The 20,327-nt window shown below is 39.0% G+C and overlaps 1 protein-coding gene across 3 annotated transcripts in view; it reads right to left on the bottom strand.

Moving 5' to 3' along the window:
- Positions 1-20,327, bottom strand: part of SMARCAL1 (SNF2 related chromatin remodeling annealing helicase 1) — a 37,342-nt gene that overhangs the window by 14,461 nt on the left and 2,554 nt on the right. For all 3 annotated transcript variants that reach the window (XM_081314835.1, XM_081314837.1, XM_081314836.1), the window contains 9 exons: positions 18,600-19,571; positions 16,158-16,208; positions 15,229-15,489; positions 14,946-14,996; positions 12,872-13,055; positions 12,612-12,762; positions 11,162-11,320; positions 8,836-8,901; positions 230-370 (listed from right to left, as the gene is read on the bottom strand). In XM_081314835.1, coding sequence (XP_081170961.1) covers positions 230-370; positions 8,836-8,901; positions 11,162-11,320; positions 12,612-12,762; positions 12,872-13,055; positions 14,946-14,996; positions 15,229-15,489; positions 16,158-16,208; positions 18,600-19,539 — 2,004 coding nt within the window. In that variant the 5' untranslated portion in view covers positions 19,540-19,571. The remainder of the gene's footprint in view (positions 1-229; positions 371-8,835; positions 8,902-11,161; positions 11,321-12,611; positions 12,763-12,871; positions 13,056-14,945; positions 14,997-15,228; positions 15,490-16,157; positions 16,209-18,599; positions 19,572-20,327) is intronic.

Raw genomic sequence — 20,327 nt, forward strand, 5'->3', positions numbered from 1 at the left:
TTTCATCATTTGCTCAAGAAGTATTGAATTTCACTTTCATTAAGGGCTTCGTTTTTAAAAAAAAAATACAGGTGCACGCATTCTACAGCCAGTTGGTGCTGTAAAAAGTGATTCTCTCTACAGAAAGGAATCTGAAAATTTGTTAAATCTATATAGTGTACTTCAGCATGGAAGATTATTATTCCCGAATAGCCTTTTTCTGGCAGACATACAAGTATACCTAGATTACCTGTTTAGCATCACAGTAGCGGACCCCAAAGGAATGGAACTGAGGGAAAAAGGTTGGTTGGACCACTGCAATCTGTGTGTACAGCTCTGCGGGACGTGACATGGCAGGGGTTCCTGATAATAAGATTACTCTTTTGGCAGCCTGCATGGGGAACAAAGTCACAAAGTGAATTATGCCAAGCAATGAGAAGGGGAAAATCCTCCTTGGTCAGAAATAGTGGACCTAGTTGTCAACTTGCTTTAATCTCAGCTCTCCTGGCAACACAATAGGTGGCCATGGGCAAGGCACTCCTACTCAGATATGGAAGGAATTTAAGTCTATTTGTAGCATCATAGTTTGAACATTCAAATAACATGCTAGACAGCAGTCAAAACAGAGAGACTAGCAATAGCAATAACAATAGCACTTAGACTTATATACCACTTCACAGTGCCTTACAGCCCTCTCTAAGCGGTTTACAGAGTCAGCATATTGCCCCCAATAATCTGGATCCTAGCACTGATGATGTTACCTAGTTTGGTTAACGAAACGTCTGCAAGAAAACAAGCAAGCTCAGAAATCACCAAGGACCCCTCATATCAACCCTGAGCTACAAATATTCTCCTTTATTAGTAAAACAGGGTACCTGACAACATTTTTTTCCTGGTTAGCTTATGCTTGATTCCAGTTAAATCAAGAGAACCCCAACTGATTAGTGTTATTCTTAGTCCAGCCATTTCATGTAGGAGCTTTCCTTTGAAATGCTTCTGATGAAAAGGGGGCACTAATCAGATCAACAGGAAGCGTATCCAAGAAAATGGAAATGGTCTTCCTTCCTTTTTGACTATTATTTCAGTGTACAGGTAGCCCTCGCTTACTGACTGCCTTGTTCAATAATCATTCAAGGTTACAGTGGTGCTGAAAAAATAAATTTACAATTTACATGATCTTCACATGCCTCAGTCATGAGCTCACCATTACAGGCACTATGTGTGTTCCGTTTTCTCCTCCCTCCCTCTCTTTGCAGAGTGAAGAGGAAGGGTTTACAAAAAAGTAAGCACACACATGGGGAGTACATCAGCTATTGTAGTGTGCTCTAGGCTGCCTCTGGGACTGCACTGCTGTCTATGTGTATTCCCCACTATGAGTCTGTTTACTCTCTTATAATCCCTTCCTCTCCCATGAATGTAAATACGTAGAATTGCTAATTACCCCAGCGTTGGGATGAGCATTCCAAAGGGCTGGGGAGTAGATTAAAGGAAAACATAGCTATGATCATGTGATTTTCCACCTAGCTACAGGTTTGCTTAATGACAGAGGTGCTAGTTCTAATTATAGTCACTACACAAGAACTACCTATGCACAAAAAGACTGATTTACTTGTCTTATGGAGAGGGGAACAACATGGTGACTTTCTGGTATCTTGTTTATAACTTTCTCCTGTAGCCAGGATAATCAAAAATGCTGGTAACTGAAGTCCAAAGCACTTATAAAGTTCCTCATTGTTTCTCTCATTTATAATGAAATAAGGCAGCCACTGCCAGCAAGTGATGGCATATATTGCACTGAAAGAAGAACTGAAGGAAAATTTCAAGCTACATAAAGGGACAGCAAAAATTGAATATAGGTAATGGATAGAAGAGGGACGCGGTGGCTCAGTGGGTTAGGACGCTGAGCTTGTCGATCAGAAGGTCGGCAGTTTGGCGGGTCGAATCCCGAGTGCCGCGTAACAGAGTGAGCGCCTGTTACTCGTCCCAGCTTCTGCCCACCTAGCAGTTCGAAAGCATGTAAAAATGCAAGTAGAAAAATAGGGACCACTACGGTGGGAAGGTAACAGCGTTCCGTGCGCCTTTGGCGTCTAGTCATGCCGGCCACATGACCACGGAGACGTCCTCGGACAAGCGCTGGCTCTTCGGCTATGAAACGGAGATGAGCACCGGCCCCTAGAGTCGGAAACGACTAGCACGCATGTGCGGGGGAACCTTTACCTTTTTAATGGATAGAATCTTTGTTTTTGAACCTGTTTTGCAAATAGGTTGGCTATAAAGGGGTAAGAGTTTACATAAAGAGATTGAAAGGGCTAAATGAAGAGCATATGAAGAACATTTTAAAAAGTACAACCACTGATTATGCAAAAGTGCCCTATTTCTAAGCAGTGATTTACTGAGTTTTTAAAAAGATTTCCATAGCCTGTGGTTGCTTTGCTATTTGCTGTGCTTTGCACCATGGTGATTATTAAAATCCATATTGTACTGGAGATACAGTTACAACCATCCTCCAGATGCCAACCTCTCCTGCCTTAATCAGCTGCTTGGCATTTAAAGTCAAGGATGTTCTAATCAACAAATGGAAATAGCTGATAATGATTTTAATACAGAAACTCTTTTTAACAGAACAGACTCATCAGGAGATGGAACCTGGTTTTTATTTCTGTCATAAAAGAAAATAGATACAAAGCTACAGTGTTGACCTTGAAATAAGCCTAAAGGTAGAATCCAAAACCTATTATTGTGTCCCATCATCACCCCAAGGCATCCAAAGTCAACCTGAAACTGAACAGATGCAAAAATAGCTATCGTTTGATTTTCGACAGCAACATATGAGGGCAATTTGGAAATAAGCCTCAGTCTGAGCACGTGCAAAAAATAGGCAGGGATAGCACAGTAGTCCAGTAGGCAGTGAGGAGTGGAAGGAGAAGGTTTTGTTGTAGTTGACAGTGACTCGTCTGCTACATCAATTGAAAATGAACCCTGCCGTAGAAAATCCCGCCAAATGAAAAGTGCATGCAGTAATATCATTATTGCGTGTGAAAAAACTTTCGGCAGCTGCAATTCATCACAACTGTGTAATGTTTACGGACCTAATGTGATGAGTGAAGGTGTCGTATATCAATGGTGTCGCATGTTTAAAGATGGACAAACTGACGTGCACAATGAGGCAAGAAGCAACCACCCATCTGTAGTCAGCGTTGAACTCATGCAGGAAATTGACAAAAAGGTCTGTGAAGTCTGTTGGTTACCAGTACTTGCAAGCGTCTGGGCATGCTGACTTCCAGTGTGGTGTTGGTTCACGATAATGCTCACCTGCACACCGCTAGATGCACCCAAGAACTTCTGAGGCAGTTCTGTTGGGATGTTTTTGATCATCCTTCCCCCCCCCCCCCCGTAAACCAGATTTGGTGCCGAGCAACTGCCATCTCTTCAGGCACATGAAACAATGGCTTGCGTTGCACCGCTTTGGCAATGACAATGCATTTCACAATGCTGTTATAGGGTGGCTTCATTCCCAGGTGGGAGATTTTTTTGCAGAAGGAATTTCAAACTTTGTAAGAGGTTATGACAAGTGCCTCAATTTAAATGGCGATTATGTTGAAAAGTAATGTGTCAGGTCCCCAAATCCTTATTGTCTTCCTTGCATATTTACTCTTGTGCTTTCCTTTTGGGGCCTGCCATTCTGCTGGGGGGAGAGGGGATATTTGTTTTCGCTTGGGATAACTTTCGCTTTCTACTTTTCTTCTCCTGCCTATATCTACTTGGGAAAGGAATGTGTCTCCCTTACCAGGGAGACGGTTACAGAGAAACAAAAGTGGAGAAGACCTTGAGATGTGCGCCAACCGTGCCAGTTACCCGCACATTGTCATCGTCAAAGCGGTGTGACACAAGCCATTTTTTCATCTAGCGGTGCATCTAGCGGTGTGCAGGCGAACATTATCATGAATCAACACCACACCAGAAGTCAGCATGCCCCGAAGCTTGCAAGTATTGGGAACTAACAGACTTCACAGACCTTTCTGTCAATTTCCTGCATGAGTTCATCGCTGACTACAGATGGGCGGCCGCTTCTTGCCTCATGGTGCACGTCAGTTTGTCCATCTTTAAACCTGTGGATTGGCTGGATTTCAAATGGACATTATGACTTTGGTGGGAGGAGGAATACTGCTAGTTTAGCTATACCGTTTAAGTGGGATTTTTCCCAGATCTGTCCTTGACTTCCCTACTGTCACTAACCCCTAATAAAAGTTTCCTTTTTCAAGAGTTCTGCTTTCTTGGGTGGTTAGCTGAGGTGGGTCCTTACATAAAGTAATGTTGTAGTCTTCTAATGTGTATAGTAAAAGCTCTGCATCTATGAGTGTTTGTCATTGATAACCAAACAGAGGTTTATTTCCAAATTGCCCTTGTATATTCCAACTTTAAACAGAATAAAGAGTATTGAGAACATATAAAAGTATATAAGAGTAAGCACTTAACTGTAGGTAAGAGAAGAAGAAAGCCATGAGGAGCAGATCTATGAATACATTGGCTAAAAAAAATCTGACAAAATCTGCCCTTAAAAATACTAAAGCCCCAATTATCCAATAAAATGAGTGGTATTCTGATAGATAAAACTGAGCATTAAGTTCTCAGGTTACCAGACTAGTAAAAAAATAATACTTCTTGAAGCCCACCCAGAAAAAAAAATCATATTCATGCTATCTCTTACTTTCAGAGGCAAATCAAAGCTGCAAACACACTTTCGGAAGCCATAACACTGTTTCTAGAGTTGCATAGTGCACAGGGTTTATATTTTTTCAAAGCCATTGCCATTAACATTGTTTCCTGTATTTCAGTGGATGAATGTTAGTCATTATACACTGGAAAGTTGCACAATATGGCATTACAGCATTAAAAATAAAACTCATGTTTTATTAATATGCATCTTCATACAAATTTCATTAATTGTTTGCCATTGAAAATTTTTTAGACTTGCAATTCATTAAACTCACGCTCATATTCATCACAATTGTTTAGGTAATTCAACCCACATGATTATAGTTTAGTGATAAATGATTACAGAGTAAGAATTTCAGAACTTCTACCGCCTCTGTGTGCCAAGGCAACAAAATCCTATATTCCACTGGTCTGTTTTGTACTCTGTCTTAGGAACAAAGGAGGAAGTCAATATATTGGCTTTAGATATTCCATTAAACAGGTTGCATGCAAGAAGGATCATTGTATCTAGAGAAGAATCTTGAGTACGTGTATTTGTTGAGATTAATTTAAATTATGAACAATTCCTCTACAGAACAAAGCAACTTTAACACACTACAGAAGAAATCAGTTATAGAAATGTTGAATATAAATAAAAAGTTAATTTTGCATTTATTGTTTAATTCTTTTTTTAATTTTTTTACTCTATTTTTTTAATTGTTATTGTTGTGAGCCGCCCTGAGTCTTCAGGGAGAAGGGCGGCATATAAATTTAATTTAAAAAAATATTGGATATCCTATTGTAAAGTGCCATTAAAAATGATGATGATGGTGGTGAATGATACCATATCATTGTGTATATTGTTCCCTCCCCCAGTATGTTTTTTTGTTGTTGTTGGGATAAGATAATTTGTTTTTATTGTTGTATGCTACCAAGAGTTGTATTTTTGTGAATTGAGAGTCTTGAAATAAATAAAACAAAATAGGATACAAAAGTGGAGGAGATAAGCTCTGAATCTAGATGATCTGGAAGCTACAGTTACTTTTGATAGTAACTGTTCTAGAGATGGAAAAGTAGAGATAATCTATGCATGACCTAGAAGTGCACTTTAGAGCATTTGGGCTGTTGCCAACCCCAAACTGTGCAAGTTGTATTTTCAATGATGAGGGTGCATTTATTTATTTTATTCATTTTGGATCCTGTCCAATTCTAACTGTTTTTGATTCATATTCCAATTTGAGATATAAAACCAACTCAGCAGACTATATTATACATTCATAACCTTCACATAGCTGCCTAAATCTTTAGCAAGGGAGCATCAATACTTTATCATGGATGATTGAGAATTCTACAGTGGATATACCAAGAATATATCTGTTCATAATTGCTTTTGAAACTTATGGAATTTTAGACTTTGGGCCCATGTTTTATACATGGGCCTGTTTGAAGTGTCTATATATCACTGCTCTAAAGTCCTTTCCTTAGCAAATTATATTTAAAATGGATAGTAAAAAACACCACTTTATCTTAAGAAGCTATTAAAGTGTAACTGATACTGAAGTTAAGATAAGCTTTTAATATTACAATGGTGCCAATTTTCCTTTCCCCAATGCAATTTTAAGATCTGCTGTTCAATTTGAAACTTCAACCCTGATTTTTAATCAAGTTTTGATTACATGTCATCATTTTCACTTTTTACTTTTCATACTTACAAGGCCCATATTAAATAGTCCTAAAAGAGGAACTAGACCTCTTGGTGTTTTCATTTTAAATGGTGAATAATAACATAGTGAATACTAACATATCAATATTTATAGAAAATAAAAAAGAAAATATAAAGATCCTCTCTTGTCAAATCAATTTCTGGTGACTACGTAAACACAAATGACAGCTTCTTGACAGCTACAAAGGTTGCTTGCCAAGGCCTCCTGGGAAGTCAAAAAACATTTCAATCTAGGCTACAAGCTCTGAGTAGCCTCCCATGCAAACAGCCAAATCCAACTCACCTTAGCTTCAAAATCCAGATAAGAAGGGCTAACTTTGTTAGTGACTAAGATAACCAGTAAAGATAGTTAATTTTGCTTGAAAACACTACTCAGTGACCGACTGTCTGTCCAGGAATTCTTCAGTATTTGAAACTGCTTACATATCTCAGTACTTGATAATTAAATCTTTTTTTCTTTTAACATAAATGAGATTTTTCAAAGTAAGTGTATGCAGTGGTACCTTGGTTCTTGTCTGGGATCAATTCTGGGACAAGCAACAAGTACTAAAAATGGGTACCGAGCAAACCACATGACTTACCACGTGACCTTTTATTTTGGGTGGAAATATGGTTATTACAAACAAGCAACAGTCTGATTCACAGACATGCCAAACATTTTAACAGGGAGTAGGATCTCCCCATACATTGTCATTCACAAATAAATCCAAAGGAAAAGCTGTCACATTCATCTTCCTTAGAGACCCTATGCAAATCTAATCTTGACATCAGTTTTGAGCAGTGATTTCAAGAAAGCCTAACCCTAGCACTAAACTTAATTTGAATTTTACTGGATATAGGATTTTCCCATATATTTTACTGTACATTTTTATGGACCACAGTAACATAACGTGTTTCCCCAAAAGTAAGATCTACCCTGAAAATAATCCCTAGCTTGATTTTTGGAGGTGGGCCTAACATAAGCCCTATCGCCTATCCCAAAAATAAACCCTAGTTTGGGGGTGAGGCGCACGCCTAAAATCAAGGTAGGGCGTGGGAGGGGGTGGAGTTATCATTGCAGCCAGGCCTCCCATGGATTGACACTTGCCTCACCTCAGCTCACTTCTTCTGCGGCCAAAGGAACAGCTTCATTCTGCAGCTGAGAATGGAGCTTGGGCCTGCATTTCGCAGTCAGAGGCCTTTCCGTAAGGCCTCTGCAGCTGAGAAACGAGCTATGGTTAGCTCTCCTTGGAGTTAGGACTAAAAACGTATGACACAGATAGATTCTCTAAGGAAAGTGGAAGTAACAATTTTATGTTTGGACCTTTTTATGGACCACAGTAAAATACATGGGAAAATCACTTTACCAAAGAAAATGAAAGTAGGGTTAGGGTTAGGTCTCCTTAGAGTCAGGGCTGAAAACTGATGCGTGGATAGTCTATATAAGGAAAGCAGATACGATACGTAGTTCCTAAAGGAAAGTGAGTGACAGCTTTTCTTTGGGACTTATTTGTGATCACAGTAAAATGCCTGGCAAAATCCCATTAGCAGTGGAAATTAAACAAGGGCTAGGCTCGGGTATAGTTAGGGTTAGGATTAGATTTCCTTCGAGTCAGGGCTGAAAACTGACATCTGGGAGGATGAGACATTTTCATTTGGCCTTATTTGTGGAACATAGTAAAATGCATGGGAAAATCCCACTGGCAGTGAAAATTAAACAGGAGTTAAGGCTAAGATTAGTGTTAGGGACAAGGTTAGGTTTTCTTGGAATCAGGGATGAAAACTTACTTAAGGTTTACATTCATAGAAGTAAACCTTTCTTAGAGAACATCTTCAAATGTGTCCCTGACGTCAGCATTCAGCCCTTATCCAAGGAAATCTAAACCTAACCCTAACTCTAGTTTTATTTTCACAGGGAATGGGATTTCTCCATCCCCATTTCTCCTTCAGCCTCAGATTTCTTTTTATCAGACTGTGGTCTATGGGTCTTCCTTCTGTCTGCCAAAGTCACTCTCATACAGTATACCACTACATCATCTACCTAAAACCTTTCCATATTGGATACTTCTGGCAAAAACATAAGCTGCTGTGTTAATCACAACATAAAAACTGGAGCTTATACCTCTTATTGTTTGCCCACAAAAAATAACCTTTGATTCTTTTCTTTTGAGCCAAAGAATCACAATGAGCATCTGTGAACAGAAAGGAAAAAAGAAATCTGGTGTCCTATTTACATTAGTTCACAGTGAGAGGTATGATGACATAAGGCTTTAAGAGTCAAGGCCATTTCATTATATTCTTCAGGGAGATGTTTAAACTCTAACTCTTGAGCTGTTTGTCTCTGTAATGTTGCTCCTTAATATCTATAACTTCCTCATAAGTTTTTAACCAACACACACACCAGGCTTTTTGAACACATAGGGCCTAACAGTCTCTACCTTCAAAATTCGTATACTCACCTTCAAGAGAGGCATTGCAGCCCGACATCGAGCCGTTTTAACGTTCTTAAGAAAATGGGATTCATCCTGAAATTGGAGAAATGGAAACACAATAAATTTTGAACAGTAGGAAAACAGCTTTTGCGCCTGGTTCTGAATAACGAAGCTCTGATGTATTTTATGCCACTGTGTGTTTTGAGCCCAGAAATAAACCAATCTCAATGGGCATAGCAATATGCGGAATGAAAAACCAACACAACACAAGGTATTTTATTGGAAATGTAAATTACTGATAACAATCACCAAAGTTCTATGTTTTCCAATCGACAACCGCAGCCAGGCATAATAAGAAAAGTGGAAGAAAGACCCTTCTAAACTATTCCTATTTTTTTTTTGTTATCACAAGATCCCATCTTATATGCAGATAACTGTCAGTCCGCTACTATGCCAATCTTTCCAAATGAAGGGGTTAATGAGAAATATCAGAAAGGAGGAAATCTAATTAGGAACCAACTGCTTTGCTGTTAAAGGCTCACCAGGTAGATAATAACCTACCATTTGAAAGCTCCCTTTCAGTAATGAACTCTCTCTTGAGTGCTGTTAGGAGACGGAGCTTCAGGAAAGGAGGAAATTGGAAATGTCTCTGGAAGTGTACTCATCTTGTCTGCATTTCAGCAAGTAAGCAGCCATGCAGAGAAAGGATAATAGGCCCCCCTTCAACTCTAAGATGATGCTTTCTCTCAGTGATAAGATTATGCTAATATCAGTCACCAGCAGAGGGAGGATTGAAGACAGAAAAGGCAAAGCAGAACACTCCGTGGGGGCTATACACTGCCCTAATCACAGGTAGTCCTTGGTTAGCAACCAGTGGGGTCTGGTCTTCCTTAGGGTCTTGCGGAAGAACAGGGTAGAACAACGGCTAATGACCCTCTTTTACTGGTCTACTATAGAGAGCGTCCTCTCGTATGGTATTGTGGTTTGGTATGCTGGTCTGACAGCCACGGACAGGAAAGTATTACAGAGGGTAGTGAGCACAGCACAAGACACTGTGGGCTGTTCCTTGACACTACTGGATAACATCGCCAGGGCTCGTTGCCTTGGAAGAGTGAGGAAGATTCTCAGGGATGACTCGCACCCTGGACGGTATCTCTTTACTCTCCTAACATCCGGTAGGAGATATAGGAATATAGCCAGCCGTACCAACAGGCTGAAAAATAGCTTTTATCCGTGGGCTGTTAGGCTTTTAAATGGGACATAATCTTATGCAGAATTGACTTGGGAGGCCGGTGTGTGGTGTAGTTGGTTCACATGGTGTGGTAGGATGGAGGGTTTGTTGTCACTGTGTGTTGGGGGGAGAGCACAGGGGGAGGCTCAGCTAATCTCAATGTACACATGTTGTACTTTGACAATACAGGTTTATTATTATTATTATTCACTCAGTGACTGTTCGATGTTATTAGCAGAGCTCAATGGGGAGATGCCCAGTCCTCAAAGTTGCAGGCATTGCAGCGTCCCTGCAGTCACGTGGTCATGATTCGGACACTTGGCAACCATCCTCCAATTATGATGGTCACAGTGTTCTGTGATCATGTGATCACTATTTACGACTTTCACTGGTGGCTTCCAACAAGCAGAGACAAATGGGGAGGCCAACAGGAAGTTGCAAACAGTGATCATGTAATGTGCCTAATAAGCTGTGCAAGACTGCAACGGGGACTGCTGTAACGGCCATTAGTTGGCGTGGTCATGTGATGTCATATTTTATGACCATGTCGCTTAGCAATGGAGTTCCCAGTCACAACTACCATTGTTAGCTGAGGACTACCTATATTTATTCTGTATTAACATGAAGATAGTGACTAGGGGAAAGCAGCCAATTTCTAAGAAGTCATGATTTGATCATAAGACAGAATAATTCCTGTGCACCTTTTGTGAGGATCAGGACACACGTTTAACGTGCAAGATCAACAATACAAGAACCCAGTTCATGGTTACCCTTTATCTACAATAGACTAAGACATAATTTTTTGTATTTCTAAAGATACAAAACAAAAATAATTGTTTACAGTTATTTTTTTCAGCAATAAATTTAAGCCGTTTGTCATGATTGTTTAACTACGTTCCCTGAAGTGGTGATTACACAGAAATTCTAATCTTAACATAAAACATTACTGTATCCTAGCCAAATATTAGCTTGCAGGTGAGTTATCCTATTAGCTCGGACATGTTTTACATCCAGATTATGCACAGGAAGCGATTGCATGTTAGTCCCATTATGCTGAACAGGTTTCCCACCTCTGTCTGTAACAGTCCACCAAAATTAAGTCACCACCTGAAGGCTACTTACAACAATCACAACTTGGAAGGTGGTTTTGAGCTGCTTCTCAGTCTTGCTGAGAAGGTCAAAACTGACAATGTTAATCGGTTTTGCTGAGACTTGGTCTTTGCCTGTTGCTATGACACTGATGGTGTCTGGGCTGAGGGAAGGAAGCCATCTATGGAAAGCCTAAAGAAAAATAAAGGGAAAGAAAGTATATATACATATATACATACATACATACATACTGTACATACATGCATACACACACACATATTATATTTATATATCTATATATATCTATATATATCTATATATCTATATATCTATCTATATATCTATATCTATATCTATCTATATATCTATATCTATATCTATCTATATATCTATATCTATATCTATATCTATATCTATATATATCTATCTATATCTATATCTATATCTATATCTATATCTATCTATCTATCTATCTATCTATCTATCTATCTATCTATCTATCTATCTATCTATCTATCTATCTATATATATATATATGTTCCCCAACCCCCGGTGAATGGATCAGTACCAGGCCGCAGCATGCCAGCAACTGGTCCGCACAAACAAGCAAAGCCCCATCTGCAGAATGCAGGCAGCACACAAAACTATGCACCCTCTGGCCCACGGAAAAACCTCTCTCCACGGAACCGGTCACTGGTGCCCAAAAGGTTGGGGACCTCTGGCTTAAAGATTATAGCTAATTAAAAGAAATACTTGATACAATTTATATAGCTCAGTTTTAAGTCTACAATTTGCTATGCAATTCTTCACTGCATTTACCATGCATTATACAGGGTTCATTGCTTTTTACTGTTTTTTATATTAGGTTTTTATCTTTGTAAGCTCCCTGGAGTCACTGAGAATGAATTGGACCACCATATAAATTTTATTCTATAAATAAATGAAATAAATAAAAAATAGCTGAGCCTAGTACAAAATATAAATATAGAATTGAAACCAGCAAAATTTAGAAATAATTATTACACTTGCATTACTTTTCAGCTGATAAGCTGGTTTTGATACTCCGTTTCTTGTTTTTCCCACCCGTCTAGAAATAAGTATTTCCTTAAAATATCGCATTCTCTTGTCTTAAATGATGCCTTACAAATGCAGACATTTTCACAGAAATGGCCCAATCTGCATCAGGGTTGAAAGTATGTGTCAGGGGGCCCCATTGCCATAAGCTGCTCTTAAAATGTACCCGAAAGGTGAAATAGTTTCCCTTTACTTCTCAAACATCTATTTCAAAAATCCAAAATAAAATTACTCCCCCTTCCAAATAATTAATAAAAACAAAACAGCAAGAAAGGAACAGTCTTCAAGGATAACAGTTTCCTAGAGTTTTATCAGATTTGAAGCTAGTGGGGGGAAAAATCCCACCATCTTTTAGTATATAGAAGCTAAGCACCGCTGATACGCGAAACTCTGCAAATAAAGACTTTACCTCGGCCCACGTATATCTCACTGAAGAAGGAGCCACCACCAGCAAGGGCCACTCTTTTCGGTAATAGGCAGCAATGCAGATTGCCTGGATGGTTTTCCCTAAGCCCATGTCATCTGCCAGGAGCAAACGACCTCCTCTGGAGATAGCAAAACTGTAGGTGATAAAACAAAAAAGGGCAAGGCTGGGTGCTAATAAATCTGCCGGGATCAACATTTCCAGCACAGTTTGTGCTCTCTCAGAGGGCTGCAGACTTGACTCACTTTACACCTTCTCTCTGGAATGGCAGGAGGCTTGTCACAAGTTTAGGATCCACTCCTACAAGGTCTGCTTCCAGGGGATCCTCTGCTTTTAAGAGAGATTTCTCAAACTGTGTCACAAAGGCCATTAATACTGGCTTGGGTAGTGGTTTCAGCTGAACCTCTGGAAGGCTCTTTACTAGTTCCACTGGAAAGAATATAGACAGAACAGATTGACTGATTTAGAAAGTCTATGTAGTTACCCATCTTACATATCAACTCTGATCAGCTAACCTGAGCTTAAAGGTTGTTAATTTATGAAGTGAAAATCAGCACATAGATCACACCTGTTCACCTCAGAAACCGATCTCTGTGTGTATGCGTTTGTGAACTATACAGTAAGTGTATATGTACATACCCAATTAAGAAAGGATTCCAATCCACCCCAAATTATTTCATGAATAATATTCCTATCTTCAGCTAGGCAGCTATAAGGAGGAAAACACAATTTACCAGAAAGATAAATAGTAGCGTTTGGGTTTATACTAAAATTCAAGCATTATTTTATATTGAGCCCTAATTCTAGCAATTTAATTTTAAGCAATGAAAATATTGCTGCATTGCATTAGGCCTTACAACCAATGAACATTTCTCAACCTTTTTGGAAAAAAGAAAATCCTAAAATACAGATATTGAAAAATAAAATGTAATTCTTACAATTTGTTCAGGAATTCAAATCTCTACTCACTTTGTTCATCATAACAACTTTAGTGCTGACAGCAAACTACAGGCTGCTTATTTCTCCAAAGTAGCCTGATTAGATCTCCTACTACATAGACAAAATCCTTTATTCCAAAAGCACAAAAATATATGAAAGGATTTATATTTGTAATTGTAGGTTACATCTGCTAAGCATTAAATATGCTTCCTTTGCTTTGATCTATACTATACTAACAAGACAAATAGGCTGCCTCTGCTAAAACATAGGGTTATGCTGCTCAGAAAGCCACAGATTAGAATTATATGCCGGCAAACTGCGGCTATTACACTATTTTTACTGCTTTGCAAAAGAAGAGGAAATTAGAATGTCTCAGTAGCTGGAGTGACTCATTCAGGAGATGCTTTATCTCTTGTTCCAAATGATCTTTTATCTTAATACAATGAAGCAATTTAGGTAATAGCTAAATGTGCATACAGAGATGGGGGGGGGGGATGGATGGATGGTTGGATGGATGGATGGATACCCACAGTAAAAGGATGAAACATATCCAAAACAAGGCATTCAAGCAACCAAAAGTGATATCAAACCAATTTCCCATACTTACATCCCTTACCACAAGGAAAACTGCCTGCTTAAATGGATGATTTTCATGCAGTGCCTTCCTTAAACACAGCATCTAAAGCAATGTGTGCATTGGCTTTGAACTAATTCTAAATAATTGGGCAGATAATATTTTCAAGAAAACAAGGAGAGCCTGAATAGTGTGTTGGGTTCTCTTCTACATCAAAGCAATAGTTGGCATATTTCTATCAGGTTCAGCAGCTTGAGTGCTGTAGAAGTTCATCTCTCAAGACCTCTGCAATAGTGTCCTTCCAGTCAGCCCACAAAGAAGCAAAAGACTCATTAGCAACTGTGCCAATAGTGACAGACAACTGCATTTTTTTCAAGACATGTTTCAAGGTGATGTACCACCTCACTTCAAAGTGAGCTGAAGAGAAGCAGAGACTTTTTGACTTTAGAATAAAATTTAGTCAAAATATTCCAATCAAAATCTTCCCACACAGGATTCCTACGATATAAAAAGTAGTTTTTAAAAGTGAACCTGACAATCATAGTAATTGCTTCTAGTGCTACCACATGAAAGCTGTAAGCAATCTTTTTTCAGCTAAAGAATCAGAGAATCCCAACAATATTCATTACTATGTCAGTTATCTCTACTTTAGAGACAAATGCTAAAAAGTGTACTTTGTGAGATGTTTTGTGAGCTGACCAGAGTTGTGGTACATAAGATGGGTTGGTTATGTAAGTATTTTTAATAAATAAAATAAAACAAATCTTTCAAAAATATGTGGACACTAAGAAGAGAACATTTCTTACTTAGGCTTAGGTAATCCTCCAGTAAGAAATTCCATTTTCTGGTCTTCATATCTGCAAGGATCATAGTAAAGAATCTGGCTTCAGGCTTCAAAGCAGTAAAATGAAACACAAACCATGAGAAATAGCCAGGCTTCAAAAATAGTATCACAAATGCAAACTTGAACTAGAATTTTCATATGATTTCATTCATTCTTGTAGCTTCCTTAAGTATCAGAAGCAAAGACTAAATCAAGGTACGGTAACCACAGCTGCACTGCTCAAGTTCAGATCACAGCTATCTCACCATAAATCCTGGAATTCACTTGCTTGAACACTCCTACGATGCTGGCAGCATAGCCAATATCGACTTCAAACCGAGAATAGGAAATCAGAACGCAGCTTCCTGTGAGGGTTGCTGATGGTTTCTGCCAGCTGGTACATGTCTGCAAGAGGGATCTCAGCTGAGAACTTTGACCAGCAGAAGATGACCCTCCACCCACAGTCATTTTCTTCATTCCTTCCAGGGATGCCAAAGAGATGGAGGGAAATTGCTCTACTCTTTTCACTGGGGGATAAAATGCAGATTTCAAAGAAGAAGAAAGAAAGAAAGAAAGACAAAACAGATAATCAGAACAAAACCATCAACTCCCAGGAAGAATGGAAAAGAATCAAAGAAACATGAGAGACTTTCAGAGGCGGAAGAAAAGCAGAAGAGGACTGACATTACTACCAGTGCCCACCACTGCCCATTGAGGAAGCTAACAAAATGTATCACAATCAGTTACTCCCCTCTGAATTCAACCTTGTTTTATGATTTGAAGAGCACTTAAAAATAAACCTTTACAGCTAGTTGAAACTTTCCAATATTGCAGAGTTGCCACTTTGAAACATTAAGCTACAACCTCTGGGGTTGTGTTTGGGTTGTGTTTTTTTGGTTTTTTGTACAAGCCTGGTAAATTTCCAACTGGTTAAACAAAACAGTTGAAATCATTTTGAACTATTCATTTTTCAAAACACTGGGCTCTGTTTCTTTGAACAGTTCAATATAACTCATTTACGAATAAAAGTATTTGTATGTATCCTGGAATAAACTTATGAATATAAACTATTTCCACCACTAAGTAAACAAATAGCATTAATCATCTCATGGGCTTTCCAAAATGACATATCTCTGCTGAACTCTTCCAAACCTGGAGGATTTCCAAACACAATTCCAACTGACTAATTACTTACTGAGATGGCCATAGTCTTCAAGACTGAAATTCCATATCCTTGTTTCTGGATCTGAAATAAAATAAAGTTTTAAAAAAATATTTTGAAGTCAGGAATATTCCATTAGACTATTCAAGAAGGTTAGTTTAGGGTACTAGTGGGGATACCAGGCTAGATACTGGAAGACTGCAAGTTCTTGTCCCACCTTAGACATGAAATCACTGGGTGACCTTATGCCAGTCACTCCCTCTGTGCCCTAGGAAGTAGGCAAGGACAAACCACTTATAAAATCCTGGCAAGAAAGCTGCAGAGACTTGTCCAGGTAGTTGCCAGGAGTGAATACTGACTCAAAGGAACAATAAAAATAAGACCATTGGCATAAGAAATCAATCCCATTAAGGAATCAGAAATTAGAGTAGAGTAGAGTAGAGTAGAGTAGAGTAGAGTAGAGTAGAGTAGAGTAGAGTAGAATAGAATAGAATAGAATAGAATAGAATAGAATAGAATAGAATAGAAGGAACCTTATAGATCATCTAGTCCAACCCACTGCTTAAGCAGAAAACTATACCATTTCTGACAGATGGCTGTCCAGTCTCTTCTTGAAAGCTTCCAGTGATTAAGCATCCACAACATTTGAAGGCAAACTGTTTCATTGGTTGATTGTTCTCACTGTCAGAAGATTTCTCCTTATTTCTCCTTATTTCTAGGTTGACTCTCTTCTTGATCAGTTTCCATCCATTGTTCCTTGTCTGGCCTTCAGGTGCTTTGAAAATAGGTTGACACCGCCCCCCCCCCTTCTCCCTGTGACAGCCCTTCAAGCATTGGATCACTGCTATCATGTCTCCCCTGGTCCTTCTCTTCCCTAGAGTAGCCAAGCCCAGTTCCTGCAACCATTCTTCATATATTTTAGCCTCCAGCACCCTAATCTTCTTTGTTCTTCTTCTCTGCACTCTTTCTAAAGTCTCAACATCTTTTTTATATTGTGGTGACCAAAACTGGATGCAGTACTCTAGGTGTGGTCTTACTAAGGCTTCATAGAATGGTATTAGTACCTCATGCTATCTTGATTGAATCTCTGTGTTAATGCAATTTAGGATTGCTTTGGCTTTTTTGCCTGTTGCCGTACACTGCTGGCTCATATTGATTGTCTACTAAGACTCCAAGATCTCTCTCACAGTTACTGCTTTAATCTACCATGGAACTGAATTTAAGAGTTTATCACATTCGACATTTTAAGCTGGTGGATACTGCTTCTCCATCATTGCAGTATAGTGTTCTCATTTACCCACTATACAGACCACGTATTCTCAGCAAAACAATTGCACAGATATGATTATCCAACCATTGTATAGCAGCTTTTCTTCTTTAGTTACTGTTCTACACCCGATTGTGAGTACAGTACAGGTAGTACTATACTTGACTTACAAATTGTTTAGTGACAAGTTACAACTGGAAAAAAAAATGACATGACCCTTTTTCACACTTAAGACTGTTGCAGCACCTATAGTCACGTGATCAAAATTTGGATACTTGGCAACTAGCATGTATTTACGATGATTGCAGTGTCCCTGGATCATGTGATCCCTTTTTGTAACCTTCTGACAAGCAAAGTTAATGGGGAAGCCAGTTTCACTTAACAACCATGTTACTAACTTAACAACTTCAGGGATTCACTTAATAACTGTGACATGAAAGGTTGTAAAATGGGGCAAAACTCACTTAACAACTGCCTTGCTTAGCAACAGAAATTTTGGGCTCAATTGTGGTCATAAGTCAAGGACTACCTGTATGTGGGAAAGGAAGATACATCAAGAAGGGATATAATTACATATGTAATTAAATAAGTATATATGAACTCTGCTGCTTTTTTTATAGCCCACTAAGCTTAAAAATGCAACATGCTTCCCAGATTAAACAATTTAAAAACAGATTCAATTTTTTATTTAGAAAAATGTCAGGAACAGACCCTGAGAGGGACGTCCTGGAGGGACACTGGGGAAGGAGGACATTTTTGTGCCTTTAAAGTTATATAAGCTCTAAAACGATGTCACCCACAACACACCATTTTTGGAACTTTTTCAATATAGGTAGCTATAACAATAGCACTTAGACTTATATACTGCTTCACAGTGCTTTATAGCCCTCTCTAAGCGGTTTACAGAGTCAGCCTATTGCCCCCAATAATCTGGGTCCTCATTTTACTGATCTTGTAAGGATGGAGTCAACCTTCAGCCAGTCAGGATTGAACTGCTGGCAGCTGGCAGAATTAGCCTGCAATAGCGCATTCTAACCACTGTGCCACCACGGCCAATATCAAAGTAAAAACATGATTATTATTTTTTTAAAAAAAAGGTAAAAACCTAAAAATAAAGCTATTTCTGGATGATTTACAATATTTAGCATAATCCCAATTAGAAAGGTCTCTAAAAACACAGTGAATTTAACAATAAGAGCTATACTTACCATATTTTTTGCTTGGCAAGCTTCTAAATATCTCAATGAGCTCTGTGTTGTATCCAATCTCAACTCTGAATCTGCCTTCAGAATGTTTTACACATTTTCCTTTGAGAATTCTGTGATTTTTTGGTACAGACGTCTCAGGAACATTGCCTGAAACCCTAGAAATAGTTGGATTTTGTTCTCTTCCACCCTTTACAGGAGCCAAAAGGGGTTTTGTACCATAAAATTGCAGTGCACTGCTCCCTTCCTTCATGGTGGAGTCTAGATTTCCGGTACGTGCCTGGATTTGACAATCCCTTGCAGCAGTTCCACCTGCATCCAGCCATGTTGCCTGTCTAAGGAGACCCTGCTTGCTGACAGATTCGCTCTGAATCTGTACATTCTTCACAGTGTCTGAGTTCATATTAGCATCCAAGATAGTCTGATACTGTTCTCCAATATTCTGGCCTGCTGCACCACATATAGGTGGCTGCAATGTATCAGAATTCCGTTGGATTAGCTGACCTTGTCTGCAAGAACTCTCAGGAGAATAGCAATGAGAATTACTCAAAGAGCCTTGCACTGCTGACGAGGGCTTCTTAGTGTTAGCCAACTGTCTGTATAAATTTGGGCTACAGTCCACCGATTCATCTTTTTGTTGGCCTCCATACAAAATAGTTGCCTGTTGATTTGAACTACAGTGATCAGAACGGATCTGAGGACTTTTCTGCTCCAAATAGCTGCCAGGGGCCTGGAGGGGATGGTTACCAAGGATGGTGCGACAGCTTGGCTTCTTCAAAGGCTGCTGCAGGTTTCCTTGACAGCTATCAGGATTCTGCATGTCAGAGTGCTTCATAGCAACACCGCCCTGCTGAGCTGCCAGTCGCTCTGCTCTCCTTGCCAAAGCCTTTTGCCTGTTCTCCTCAATCTTCCTGTTCTGCTCTTCAGTAAGGCCAGGCGACATTTTCTGTGGGTGCTTACCAACAGACGCTAGAACTGGAGATGAAACTACAATAAAAACCAGCTCTTTTAACAAATTGGAGAAACCTTAACTAATCACAGATGTTTATAGCATCTATTAAGGGATTTATTGCACAACAAAATAAAATCAACCTTTTTGAAGCAAATAGCACACTTCATTAATAGAAAATGTAGGTGGGCAATGCAGCTAGCCTCATCTTTAAAGAAGCAGCCTCTCCTGTTGGTTAGAAAAGAGAGAAGATACTTCTTCTGAGATGGTGCTTCATACATTTCTTTTCTATTTATTTATTTATTTATTCGTTCGTTCTTTCAACTATCTTGCAAAAATGTGTGAAATGAAAAAAAAACCACAAAAAGACATTGAAACTGTAAAATAGATACAACTAAATAAAAAGAGGAAAAAATACTGTATTTTAACTGAATCCAACATTTTTTTTTCTTTTTACAACCCTGTCATCTCTTAATTTGGTGTAGATTTGGGGTGACTGAGTGTAACTGAACGTTTACTGGCCAGATGCCCTTCCTGATGCCTACATGGAGTTCACAACAGATATTTTCTCTTTGCGCCCTGAGAGAGAAACATGTGCTGCTACCTAGGATTGAACTCTCAACCTTCCAAATGGGAAGCAAGTGTCACTACTAGGCCACCACACCGATCACAATTGAATCTAGCAATAAAAACATTAAAATTTCAGTCCTATAATTTATGAAGGGCATTTCAGTGAGTCTAGGATATTTTAAGTCTCTCCCTCCAAAGACAGAGGGGGACCT

This window comes from Vipera berus (genome assembly GCF_964194415.1).
Source record: "Vipera berus genome assembly, chromosome: 1".
Taxonomy (NCBI): domain Eukaryota; kingdom Metazoa; phylum Chordata; class Lepidosauria; order Squamata; family Viperidae; genus Vipera; species Vipera berus.